The 13892-nt window shown below is 38.8% G+C and overlaps 1 protein-coding gene across 2 annotated transcripts in view; it reads left to right on the top strand.

Annotated features, from left to right (window-relative positions):
* RIPOR2 (RHO family interacting cell polarization regulator 2) overlaps window positions 1-13892 on the top strand; it is a 104922-nt gene that overhangs the window by 30127 nt on the left and 60903 nt on the right. For both annotated transcript variants that reach the window (XM_043976011.1, XM_043976013.1), the window contains exons 2-6: window positions 3077-3203; window positions 5527-5682; window positions 8999-9077; window positions 11947-11970; window positions 12581-12634. In XM_043976011.1, coding sequence (XP_043831946.1) covers window positions 3103-3203; window positions 5527-5682; window positions 8999-9077; window positions 11947-11970; window positions 12581-12634 — 414 coding nt within the window. In that variant the 5' untranslated portion in view covers window positions 3077-3102. The remainder of the gene's footprint in view (window positions 1-3076; window positions 3204-5526; window positions 5683-8998; window positions 9078-11946; window positions 11971-12580; window positions 12635-13892) is intronic.

Here is a 13892-nt window from a genome sequence, read left to right as displayed (position 1 = left end):
CAACTCCCATTTTATCTTAGTTTTATATTCAGGAGCCAACCAGAACAAATGGAATCCCTCTTCAATTTAATAGCCTTTTAAAAACTTAAAGATAGCTCTCATATATCCTATAAATTTTCTCTAGGCCAAACATTCAAAGTTCCTTTGAGAGATCCTGCTAAGGTTCCCAGAATAGATCCTTTTTTGATTCCTTCAACTAATCCTTATAAGAACATGGTCTCTGAGCAGTTAGAGCCTTCATCTTCTATTATCTGAGTAATTAATTATTATATAATTAATAAATCTTCTGTCTTATTTTTTTAAAAAAGAATTACATTGCGGTATACTGTTCCAAAACAGATATTTGAAACTCCAGGTCAAAATTAGATCACCTTGACTATTTAAAAAATTGTGGGGGCAGCTAGGTGGAGCAGTGAGTGGATAAAGCACTGGCCCTGGATTCAGGAGGATCTGAGTTCACATCCAATCTCAGCCACTTGACACTTACTAGCTGTATGATCCTGGGCAAGTCACTCAACCCTCATTGCCCCACCAAAAAAATTAAATTAAAATAAATTTTTTAAAAATTGTAAGTCATCTCTTACCAAATTGTGTTCGTGGTGCGATGGGTCTTTTAGGTAAGGATGAGGGTTGTGGCGTTTTTTTGTTGTTGTTGTTTTGGGGTTTGTTTGTTTGTTTGTTTTGCAGGGCAATGAGGGTTAAGTGACTTGCCCAGGGTCACACAGCTAGTAAGTGTCAAGTGGCTGAGGCCAGATGTGAACTCAGGTCCTCCTAAATCCAGGGCCAGTGCTTTATCCACTGCTCCACCTAGCTGCCCCCAAGGATTAGTTTTAAAAGATCGAATTGACTTTAGTGCCCAAGAGGTACTGAATGGAGAATTATTGAAACTGATTTTTAATATAGTTATTGCAAAAATATAAACTATTATTAGTAGCTTTATGTTTGCCTCTCTATGACCAAAAAATGTAGTGTAAAGTCACATAGATGGCAAGCAGGACTCTACCATGTTGAGAGGACATTCTAAGGAAGGAGATGCATTTCTCATGTGTGCGTGTGATAAATGTCCATATGTGTTAATAGTACCCAAATCTATTACTTATAGAGTCACAGAACCTCAAAACTGGAAGAAATCTCAGAGTTTACCTAAGTCAAATGCTTACCTGAAAAAGAAATCTCTTTTGTAGTATCTCTTACATGGTCCTCTGACCTCTATTTGAAGATGTCCCAACATGGGAAGGGAAGTGTTCTCTCTTGACAACCAGTTCTGTGTTGAGACATTTCTAATTGTTGGAATTTTTTTTTCTCAAAGTCAGTCTCTTTGAAACTTCTACCTTGATTATTTCTACGTGAGCTATAAAAAAATTATAATGTGCTTTCAACATTCCAAAATAGCCATGCCTTTGGCACATTCTCTGTGTATTTATGTTCAATAATGTCTTAGTGATCTCATTTGGGGTTTTCTTGGCAAAGATATTTGAGTGGTCTGACATTTCCTTCTCCAGCTCATTTTACAGATGAAGAAACTGAGGCAAACAAGGTTAAGTAACTTGCCCAAGGTTAAAAGCCTATGTGTCTGAGGCCAGATTTGAACATAGGAAGATGAATCTTCCTTACTGCAGGCCCAGTATTTTATCTACTGTGCCACCCAACTGCCTTTCTTCTATTCTTTACACAATCAAAAACTTAAATGATCCCTGAGAAATTCTTATCACCTATTTCTAGAGATTTGGATGGGAGGTATAGGGTGTCAACTAAATTCTCTTTGTGGTAGATATATCAAGAAGCTAGAAATGTATCATTTTCTCTAACCAAATTTAACAACAACAACAACAATAATAATAATAATTGACAGTTATATGGTGCTTTGTGGTTTGCAGAGTACATTATAAATAATATTTCATTTGATTCTCATAGCAACCATAGATTTAGTACTTTTTCAGTTATGTCCAACTCTTTCTGACCCCGTTTGGGATTTTTCTTGACAAAGATACTGGTGTGGTTTGCTATTTCCTTCTCCAGCTCATTTTACAGATGAGGAAACTGAGGCAAACAAGGTTAAGTGGTTTGCCCAGGGTCACACAGCTAGCAAGTAAATCTGGCTATAAGACCATATTTAAACTCCGAAAGATGAGTCTTCCTTACTCCAGGCCCAGCATTCTGTCCACTTCACCACCTACCTTCCCCACAAACTGGGCTATCCACTGTCAAGTCTTCACCTAGCTTAACTTTGCTATCATTCATCAGTCACCATTTCTGGATGAAGCAACAACAATGATAATGTTATGGGCCCAGTTGTGTTCTCATAGATAAATATGGGGCTAGGAGGTATCTACTATTATATTGCCAAGCTATAGATTTTCTCTTGAAAAGATTGTTCAGAGGCCAATCTGACCTTGAATCTTAGTGGTGATTATTCACTCAAGAAAAGCAAGGAACTGAAATAGCTGCTCCCTTTCCTCCTCCCTTTTCTTCCATAATTCTTATCACTACTGAAATTATTACCTTTTTTGTGAGAACACTCCCTTCCCTTCCCTCCCTATCCACCCACCCACTACGACTGTCTTTCTGGACAATCTGTCTTGATTGCTTGTAAAACTTACTTGAAATTTTTAGAACATGGATTTTGGGGTTAGTTTTATTCCTTTTTAAAACTAAGAAAAACTAATGTTTTTAACTTAAATTTTATAGCATAGAGTTCAATTTAAACTTTTATACTAGTTTCACCTTTTGTGTCTAAGCTTATCGGTAAATCTGACTTTGTTTTTATTTGTTCTGACTGGGACTAACACTGTATATTTCAGAATTTTAGTTCTGTAGAATATGGAGTTTAGCCTGATGAAGAGCAACCACTGAAGGAAACTTGAAATGATTAGTTTCGACTTATTTAGATTTATGTATCTGTAAATCAATATTAATAGTTTTTCACTTATCTGAAAGCTGAACACTTGGTTTTAATAGGGCTTTGTCTTTTGGAAAAAAGGAATCTTTTACATCTAATGGTGTCCATTTTATCATTATTGACAAGCTTTGTGTATTTTGTCTGTGTTTGTCACTAACCTTCTCTCTGTCTTTACAGGAATATCAACCAGACTCCCAGAAATCATGTTGGTAGGATCTCAGTCATTTTCCCCAGGAGGGCCCAATGGGATTATTAGAAGCCAGTCCTTTGCTGGTTTCAGTGGTCTTCAAGAAAGGCGATCCAGGCAAGTACCATATAGTCCTCTTGGGGATGCTTGCAACTTGAGAAAGAAAATGAACCCTGGGATTTTGCTTTCTCCTTTTTGAGTAGAGAGCTCTGCTTCTCTGGCCAAGGACATAAACCAAACACTGTTGTTTCTTTTTAAGTGATTTGGGTTCTTTTAGCAAAGGAGATTTTTCTGAAGGTTTAGGGCAAACTAGTGATGTGTATAGTTGCTTTTTAATTTGAAAACTGTAGATGTACTACGTTTTCCCACTGGGCATACAGAATTCAGAGGCTATGAGTGACGTATTATTACATTGTGCTAGGGATTAAGACTATGCCCCTAGCAGACTGGCTTTGGGAGAACAGATGTCAGCTTCAGGACCCATTGGGAGAAACTGGGGGGGAGGAGGGGAGGGACACTGGGGGAGTGGAGATTCAGATTCTCCTCTGAGAAAGGACTTTTTTGATTCACCATGAAAATGTAGGGCAGCAAATAAGCAAAATACCATAAAATCTGTTGAGCTTTTCCCAGAAATGTGAGCTAATAAGTACAACCCCCTCATTTTACATATGAGGAAATTGAGGACCAAAGAGGTTGACTTACTCCAAGTCCCACAGGTAGCAAGTGTCAGCTGGGATTCAAACCAGGATTGGAAATTGAATCAAGACTCTTGGACTCCAAATCCAAGATCTTTCTTTCCCTTAAATCCCACTGCCCTCCTGGAGTCCCATCTCGGCACTCTGATAGAGTACTCACCCACATTTGCCTAATGGCTGTGCACTTTGCAAAGCATTTCCTCTTACTTGGCCCAGGCTGTGATCACAAAATCACAGGATGACAGATGGCATTGTTGTTTGTTGTTGTTGAGCGGCTATTTTAGTCCTGTCTGACTCTGTGCAACCCATTTGGGGTTTTCTTGGCAAAGATATGGGAGCAATTTGCCATTTCCTTCTCCAGCTCATTTTACAGATGAGGAAACTGAGGCAAACAAGACTAAATGACTTGCCCAGGGTCACACAACCAGGAAGTGTCTGAGGCCAGATTTGAACTCAGGAAAATGAGTCTTCCTAATTCCCAACCCAGTTCCCTACCCCCAGCTGTTCACACTGATGGTGGTAGAAGAAGGTTATGACTTGCCAATATATATGAAAATACCTCCTAGATTGCTTGTATCTCTCCAGTTCCTAATGACAGGAGTCCCAGTAACTTTGTCACTTAGCCACACAATTGGTTTTTGTATAACTCTTCCCAAAACCGATGGCTGGAGTCTGTTTGCCTTGTGTGATAAAATAATGGGATTTAGCAGCTACTCACCTGGAGATTAATCGAGACTGATTGAATCAAGTGAGAGTGATTGACTGCTGATTAGCCTACTTCAAGTTAACTGGATTGTAATCACACCTGGCTAGCCCTTAAGAAGGTATTGTTCTCAGAACTTGAGAACACCTTCAAAACCAATCAGCTTGAAGCAGTGTGTCCTCTGTTCCAGGCCTATAAAAGGCTTCCACAGTCAGCTTGCTAGAGAGTTCTTGATTGAAGCAGGTTTGTGGCAGAGGACTTGAGGAAGAACCCGACCAGGCTGGAACTCAAGGCTAGATAGGCCTTTTCTTAACTTTCTGAACTCCATGTGAATACCTGTAGGCTTTAATATATGTTTAATGTCCAAAGACTGGTGCTAAAGCTTCTAATTTAAGGTGACCACAATATAAATTTTAAACATCACACTTGGTATCCACTGTGAAGGAACAGCTACTCCTAGTGTTACTTTGAAGCATCTTGTATCCCAGTGAGCCCAGAAGAATTTTACACTTCCTCCCACAATATAAAACTGCAACATGGGAAAGTTGTCATTGTGTGGACTGAGTATTGAATTCACTATAAGGTAAGGCAACCGGCAAACTCAGGACTGTAGCATGAGGAAACTGATTCCATGAGCAATGGAGCAGGTCCTTGCTATTCTGAAACACATGTATTTTATAGCCTTGACCAAGAGCCTATCTCTTCTTTCGACTTATCTTAAGATCTTTGTCCTTTGCCCCTTAGCAGTTCCCAAGGGACAGACATGACTTTCATCTGAAGCATATCACCTAATTGGGATCAGCCTCTAAATGTTAGCTAGCTAGCAGCTACTAGAAAAGATCTCAGTGAGTAACAAACTAAATACGACATGGCTAGGACAGGATGACTCAAACCTGTTAATGTACAAGGGAACATTTGTCCTCCCCTGGAGGCTGTAGTCTAAGCAAGAGATGATAAAATCCAAAGGTACCTTTTGGGCAGCTTTTCCTCTCTCATAAATGCATCAGATTGAACAGTTTTGACTTTTTTTTTCATTTTGTAGGTGCAATTCCTTCATCGAAAATACTTCCGCACTCAAGAAGCCTCAGGCCAAAGTAAAGAAGATGCACAATTTAGGATACAAAAGTAACAGCCCTCCCAAAGAGCCTCAGCCTAAAAGGGTGGAAGAGGTCTACAGATCCCTAAAGAATGGACTTGAGTGAGTCAACACTGTGAATTGAGTGGCCTGCTTACTTAAGCAATGTCTTTCTCTCTCACCTCTGTATCATTCCCTGCTTCCTTTTTCTTTCCTTCCTTCCTTCCTTCTTCCTTCCTTTCTCTTTTTTCTTCCTTGTTTTTTTTTCTTTTCTTTCTTTCATTATTAAAAATTTAGACTCTAGCCATTTCTTTGGAAACAGCTAATTGGCCAATTTGATGAGGTGTTCTCCCAACATCCAGTAGGTCCTATGTCCTGCAAAGGACCAGAAGAAGTGAGAGAAATGTTCCAAACTGTTCCTGAAGATTTAAATAAATGGAACTTTCATGGCATGTCATAAATTCACAAGATGGAGATGGCCAGGTATTCATAGAAAGCATGCTAGATTTTGAGTCAGAAGAATTCCATTTAAATCCCAGATTTGTTAACTTATTATTTTTTTTGACCTTAGGCAAGTCCCTTCCCCTCTAGGCCTCAATTTCCTCATCTGTGAAATGGAAAGGTTGGATCAATTAACCTCTGAGGTTCTTTCCAGCTCTGAATCCCATGATCCTATGACCAGAAAAAGTTATAAAGAGATCAATGACTGTGGTATTTGTACATGAGCTGTCTACTTTTGAGTTAAGAGAAGATAAAAAGAAAAGAAATCCCACTACATTTTTGTGCTTGCATGACACTGTACTCTTCTTCTTTTTTTTTTTTAATATTTTTTTTTCTTTTTGCAGGGCAATTGGGGTTAAGTGACTTGCCCAGGGTCACACAGCTAGTAAGTGTTAAGTGTCTGAGGCCGGATTTGAAGTCAGGTCCTCCTGAATCCAGGGCCGGTGCTCTATCTACTGCGCCACCTAGCTGCCCCCTGTACTCTTCTGAGTATAGCAATACTTGAAAAATTAACATCTCTACTTGTCAGTCCAAGAACAGTGAATACTGACCATAGCCAGATCTGTAAGAGGGTCATAAGCTGAATAAATATTGTTCCATAAAAGAACAATTATGCAAAGGAGAAAGGCAGTCTATAAACCAAGTTCTGGCTCTATACCAAGATCACCTCATTGGTTTCTCATAATTCAAATTTGATGACTTTCAACTTAGCAGGTGTTTGTTTAATTATCACTCCCAGCATCCAAAACATTCTGGCATTTTAACAGGTTATAAAAGCCAAGAAGTGATACTGGACAAGCGACTTAGCATTTCTAATAACTTTACATTTGTGTGGCGCTTTGTAGCCAATGAGGGACTTGATCTCAGTTGCTTCATCTGCAAAATTAGACAGTTAGATAAGATGATCTTTCGGGTCATTTCCGGATTAAAACTCTGGATGGTTTTTCTTTGAGGAACTGAGGAAGATGGTAAAAAGAATAAACCTTCTCTATAGATATCATTGATAGGATACAGGCTTTCCCTGGCATATAACAAGATATTTGTAATCAGGATTTTAGTATACTAAAATGTAGTAAAATAAATAATAAATTAATAGATAAAATATAGTAAAAGAAAGTAGCACATTCCAGATTGATGATTCTCTGGGTTCCACCTTCACAGCATCACTTCTACATCACCTTCCCTCTACTCACACCCACTACCCCCCCACCCCCCAAAGAGACTCATTAGCTCAGGCTATTGTATCATATGATACAATGGCAATACATTGCTAGTAGGCATCTCAGCCATAAGTCTCTCTCCACTCTACAACCAAAGTGACCTTCCTAAAAGTACAGGTATGACTATGTCATTCTCCTCTGTTCAACAAATGCCAGTGGTTTCCTACTTCTTCCATGATCAACTATAAAATCCCATGTTTATCTTTGGAAAGCCCTTTACAACTTGGTGCCTTTTTAAAAATATTTTCTCCCCACCCACCCAATTACTTATAGATTTTTGCTTTTTTTTTTTTTTTTTTTTTTTTTGTGAGGCAATTGGGGTTAAGCAACTTGCCCAGGGTCACACAAGTAAGTGTCAAGTGTCTGAGGCCGGATTTGAACTCAGGTCCTTCTGACTCCAGGGCCAGTGCTCTATCCACTGCCCCACCTAGCTGCCCCCCATAATAATTTTTTTATGGAGTGATTCTTTTTGGGTTCATTCTTCCAGCCTACTTCCTGACTTTGGACTTGTTAGGCATGGGCTTCAAGCACTTCTGGAATGAATTGGGCAGAGCCTGCTGCTGCTTTCTTGGATTATTCAGTGTTGCATTATTCTAGGATCCCAGAGTCAACTCAAGGTTGGGTTCTTACAAGCACTAAATGTTCCCAAAGTGTTGTGATCTGGGGCAAAGTCTGATTACTGCACTTCTGGTCTGAGTTCTGCAAGTTTCTAACCTAGGTTTAGATCCGAGCGAACAGGTCTTTGAGCTTACCCTATTTAATGTTCTCCTGGGTTCAGCCACTATTAACCAGCTGGACAGAATTTCATGTTCCCCTTTCTGTGGTCTGAGATTCCTGCCTTGGTTATTCTACTATAGTGCTTCAGACTGGAGTAGAACCTGGAACTGAAATTCTACTCTGCCCCAAGGTCTGAGCTACACAGCTATTGCTGGTTTTTTCATTTGTCCCTTAATTGGTTCAGAGCCTAAAGCCTGAAATTACTTGTTACTCTGGAATGCTATGCATAGTCATATGTTCCTTTCTTGGTTAGCCCTGGCTTTGTGACTCAGAACAGGTAGTAAGCAACAGAGTCATCAGTTTGCACCTATTCCTGCACGTTGTACATGTTTAACAGCCTCTTGCTGCTTGATCTGGGATCTCTTCTTGCCCTGGTGAACAGCTTTTCATTGTACTGGAATGCTTTTGCAAGGCCTCTCCCATGCCTGCAGACCTTTCTTACTGTCTGCCTGTGCCAACCTGAGCTAGAAAAATGGTTTGCTGTGATTTTTTTTAACCTTGGATTTCCAAGGATTTGTTTTGGTATGTTTTCTATATCTATTTAAAGGATTTGGAGATGGGGGAGCTCATTATACTTCCTGCAATTCTGCCATATTGGATCCACCTCTCCATCCATATGATTTTTTTTTAAGTGAGGCAATTGGGGTTAAGTGACTTGCCCAGGGTCACACAGCTAGTAAGTGTTAAGTGTCTGAGGCCGGATCTGAACTCAGGTCTTCCTGACTCCAGGGCCTGTGCTCTATCCACTGTGCCACCTAGCTGCCCCCATCCATATGATATTAAATGCACCAAGCACTATTGCTCCAGCATTTGCAATAACGCAAAACAAGACTCCTCTCTGTAATCCGTTATAGGAAGTTGGAAGAGATCAGTAGTCATCACCAGAGTTTGTTTGACATAATGCAGAGTTCACAATTGCCTTTCTGATCTTATCTTTATAGTGAGTATCTGGAGGGTCATCAGACCGAGTTGGACAAGTTGACTGCTCAGTTAAAAGACATGAGAAGAAACTCTCGCCTGGTAGGTACTATCCTGTCACTAATACATTAACAATCTGTTGGTTTCAATCACAGAGACAGGGACTAATCTTCCTCCAGATACCTAAAGTTTCAGTAGAAAGTGGGGGTGGGAAGGCAGCTTTTAAGAAAAGCAGATCTAAGTTGTAAATTGCTATCTTCCAATCTTTAAGTGTTTTAAAGTCATCAATATAATGTCTACTGGCTGTTGTAATTGTTTTGGGAAGAGGTTAGGTGGAAAGAAAATCCAGAGCTCAAAAGAAAGAAGAAACAACACAGTGGAGGTGGGAGAAGGGGAAGTGGGCCACAGCCTGGAATGTTGTATTTATGCATTCTTGTGTTCCTCTAGCATGTTGACAGTACAGGCTAATAAAATCCAAAACCCTGTCATTCTTTCCTTGATGGAGGAAACACAGTGGTACAGGTAGGTGTCAGAGAAAAAGCAGAAGAGCTATAGATCAGGGACCTGTCAGAAAGAGGCACAAATGCATAGAGTTGAAAAGTTTAGGATTTCCTTGGACATCTTGAAAATATACAGAATCCTTATCCTTCCCTTAAACAAACAAATTTTAAAAAGCACCAGTTTCTTTTTGACTTTGAAGGGCAGCATGATATAGGAGAAATGGTATTGGGCATGGATCAGGAGCACTTGGATTTTAGTCTTGCCTCAGACACTTAATGAATATGTGATCCTGGGCAAATAACAACATCTCTGTGCCTCAGTTTTCTTTTCTGTAAAATGAAAGTATTGGATTTGATGGCTTAAGAAGTCACATACCAATCTCTGATAGGAGGAATACTGCCATTATTTAATATGGATGGGGGAGGGGAGGGCAGGAAGAAAAAGGATTCTGGGAGGAGGTAGTTGTGTTGTTTCTGATATGAATGGTTTTTGGAGTAGCCATCGTGCCTAAGTTAAGTGCTCAAAGGCTTCTGAGCACTTAAAAGCAAAAATGGCCCTGTTTGGCCTGAGTAGTAATACTCAATACATTTTCATTGTAATTGTCTTTGGACCTAACCTGCAATCTCAGCTGAGGTTAATAGGTTAGCGTGAGCAACAGAAGTATAAAGATAGAAAGCAAAATAAATAACTTTTCACTACCTTTGTTAGTTCTATAACCCATAAGTACACTGAATGTGGAGATATTAGATCTCAGTTTGAGTTTTGTGATCTTGGGCAGGTCACTTTGTTTCTCTAGGGTTCAACTTGTTCATCTACAAAATGATATGATAGGGTTACATCAGGTCTTCTTAGCCTGGGGCTTGTGAGCTGGGTTTTTTTTTTATAAGTATTTCAATACAATTGATTTCCTTTTGGAATTCTGAGAAGGGGGCTATAAGCTTCATCAGACTTCCAAAGAAGGTCTGTGACACACAAAGAAGTTAAGAACTTCTGAATTAGATGATCTTGAAATGCTTCACACCTATAACTTTTTTCTGACTTCTCTGTGTTTTGAACTCCAAGTTTGACTCCCAGGTTTTATTGTGCTTAGATTTTCCCTCCTGGCCGTGCTCCTTTATTTGTTTCTCCCTGTCTTCCTACCCTGTCTTTCCCTCCTAAGAATGATCATAGGATCATAGATACAGATATTGAAGTCATCTACTACAACCCCCTCATTTTACAGATTACAGTACTGAGTCCCAGGGAGGTTAACTGATTTTCCCAAGGTCACACAGGTGATATCATTAGTGGTATTTGGACTCAAGCTCCCTGCCACCAGAGCCAATGCTCTTTCCCCTCTACCATACCCTCTGGGTAGTCTAGCAAACTCATGTCAATTGCTGTTGGTTCCAGTAATCAAAAGCTTGTGGAATATTCTTTTGGATAACCTTAATAGTAGCAAAAATTTCAGTGATGCTTCATTATTAGATTTCAATGGATGAATTCTTTGAGAGCAGATTCCCTTTTTGGAAAGAGAGAAAATCAATTCAGGGCCAAGTGTGGTGAAGAAAGAAGTATGATTAAGGTGAAATGTTAATTTAGGTCTAAGAAAAGGGACATGACTGTCATGAGACCAACCAAGTATTTACAAAGCACTTAAGACATGTACAAGGCAAAGACAAAACATTCGCTATTCTCAAGGACTTTGTGGTCTACTAAAATGTAAACATATGTGGCTGATGAACCAGCTCTGAAGTAATTTTTACAAAAATTTTGATTTTATTTTCAAAGATCCACCTTCCCTCCCTCCCACTTCCCCTTCTCCCCATCTCAAGAAAGTAAGAAAAACAAAAGCTCTGTTATAATCATGCAGAGTCAAGCAAGACAAAGTCTCACATTGCCCATTTCCTCAAAAATATATCTCCCAATCAGTACTGAATTCTCATCTCTCTAGCTCTGAAACAATTTCGAGAGAGGTTTTGAAAAAAAAAATTTTGAGCCTATGCTGCATTTTAGAAAGTGAGCATTTCAAGCCTTTCAAAGTGACTACTTTGAAGTAGCAAATTAACATTTACTTGGATGTTAATTTGTAGTTAGACAATTCACAGTGTATGGAATATGATAAATACTATCGATAAGATTAGTAACAACTTGGTAAAAGGTAGAATCTAGTTGAAAGAACAGTGTTGTGATATGCTCCTTAAAATATACCAGATGGATGCCTTGGGATAGAATTTAATTTCTTTGTGCCACAGTTTTTCTGTAAGATATGAATCATAGGGGACAGCTAGGTGGTGCAGTGGATAAAGCACTGGCCCTGGATTCAGGAGGACCTGAGTTCAAATCTGGCACTTACTAGCTGTGTGACCCTGGGCAAGTCACTTAACCCTCATCCCCCCCCCACCCCAAATGCAAACTAGCTTTCTCCAGTTATGTCAGTAGCAATTTGGGAGAAGATATGTTTTAATTCTTCTGTTCCTCTTTATTTTAGGGTGTTCTGTATGACCTAGATAAGGTAAGTTACAAATCCCTCCTCTCATTTACTTGGTTTTTATTGATTTGGACATGGGTAAAAGGATTTCCCCGTAGGAGCTGAGTGATGACACCTGAAAATTTTATTATCTTGATTTCCTTGATATATCTTCGTTTCCCAAACCAAACAAGAATTGAATCTCAGCCTTAGAATATGCTTGTAAACTTGGGTCTTATTCCTAAAATGCTCCAATAGTTTTTCATTTCCTAAGAATTGAGTCCCTTAGCTGAAATAGATGGTCTCTTAAAAAAATGCACAAAAAGGCAGCTTACATACACCCTAGGAAAATATTATTTCATCTCAGGATTCTCTTGAATAGAATTTAGTTATCTGTCCTACATGTTCAGAGAGGGGAATGGAAGAAATGTAAGTACATTCATACTTCATAAAAACATATATTATTTAAATCAATTTCTTCCAAGTTGATGTACAAGCTGTTTCTACATATAGGAGCAGGGTCAGGAGAAACAAAGAATTATTCAGTGGCCTGTTTTAATGATTGATAGCCACTTCAGTGAAGGAATGCATCTGTATTCATTTAAATTAATCATCAAATGATAATTTTTTTCAAAAAAATTTTTTTTAATTCTAGCAAATCAAAACAATCGAAAGATACATGAGACGACTGGAGTTTCACATTAGTAAGGTAATCGAAGTTCCTATCATTTTTCTTCTTTCAGTTCTTAAGTTACTGATCAATATAGGTTTTCCTGAATTGGGTCTCTGGGGAACTCTTTGCATAAGTGACTCTCAAATAGGCAGGAAATTAAGGGCCATAGCAGACAATGGGAATGGAAGATTCCAGAATAATGAGTATGATTGCCTAGTGTTCTTTATCTTAATTTTTCTGTCTCATGAAATCTTCCTGCCATATCTCTCCTTTCTTTGCCCCATGTTTTTATGACAATGCAACAGGGCATTATCTATAACGTATCATCATGCCTAGTCCCTAAATAATTGTTTTCCCATTTTTTCTTCCCCCCCCCCAAAAATTTTTTTTAAATAACAAACCAGAAACCCTGTAAAATTTCTTCCATTTTGGCCTCTACTCCTCTTTCATCTTCATCAAAAGCTGATTCAGCAAGAAAAAAACAAAATTAATTAAAGCTAGTCCCTAAAACCTTCTAGACAGTAGAAATATATTCAATTCTATATCTGTATTGGGGTTTAAAAATCAGATTACTAGGGGCAGCTAGGTGGTACAGTGGATAAAGTACTGGCCCTGGATTCAGGAGGACCTGAGTTCAAATCCAGCCTCAGACACTTGACACTTACTAGCTGTGTGACCCTGAGCAAGTCACTTAACCCTCATTGCCCCACAAAAATAACAAATAAAAAAAATCAGATTACCATCTGATTAAATATTATTACCATCAAAATGGTTATTCTTCTGAGTTCCCAGAAACTAACAAGTATGTATAGCTAATAAAAAAAATTACAATACAAATTATTTAGATTGGTAAATTACACACAGGTTGTAGCTAAAGAAGTAATGAGTCTGGTCCCTGGGTGGGTGGGAAGGGGGATGTTTTGACTCCATTACTTTTCAGTTTTACCTTGTACATTAAAGTGTCTATGCATGCTCATATAAATCAATGCACAGAAACATAGCTATGGTAACAATATGTAAATATTCACTATAAATATAGTTTTAATTACCCAACAAAATTATTTTAATATCTATCAATACAGAAAATTGATTTTTGTTTATTGAAATAAAGGTCTGGGGCAACTAGGTGGCGCAGTGCCTTGGATTCAGGAGGACCTGAATTCAAATCTGTCTTCAGACACTTGACACTAGCTGTGTGACCCTGGGCAAGTCACTTAACCCTCATTGCCCCACACCAAAAAAGAAAAAAGAGAGAGAGGGGATGAAAGGAAGGAAGGAAGATTCTGTATCTAAA

This window comes from Dromiciops gliroides, chromosome 1 (genome assembly GCF_019393635.1).
Source record: "Dromiciops gliroides isolate mDroGli1 chromosome 1, mDroGli1.pri, whole genome shotgun sequence".
Taxonomy (NCBI): domain Eukaryota; kingdom Metazoa; phylum Chordata; class Mammalia; order Microbiotheria; family Microbiotheriidae; genus Dromiciops; species Dromiciops gliroides.
Note: the sequence above shows the minus strand (reverse complement) of the source record. Positions and strands in the feature narration are given on the sequence as shown.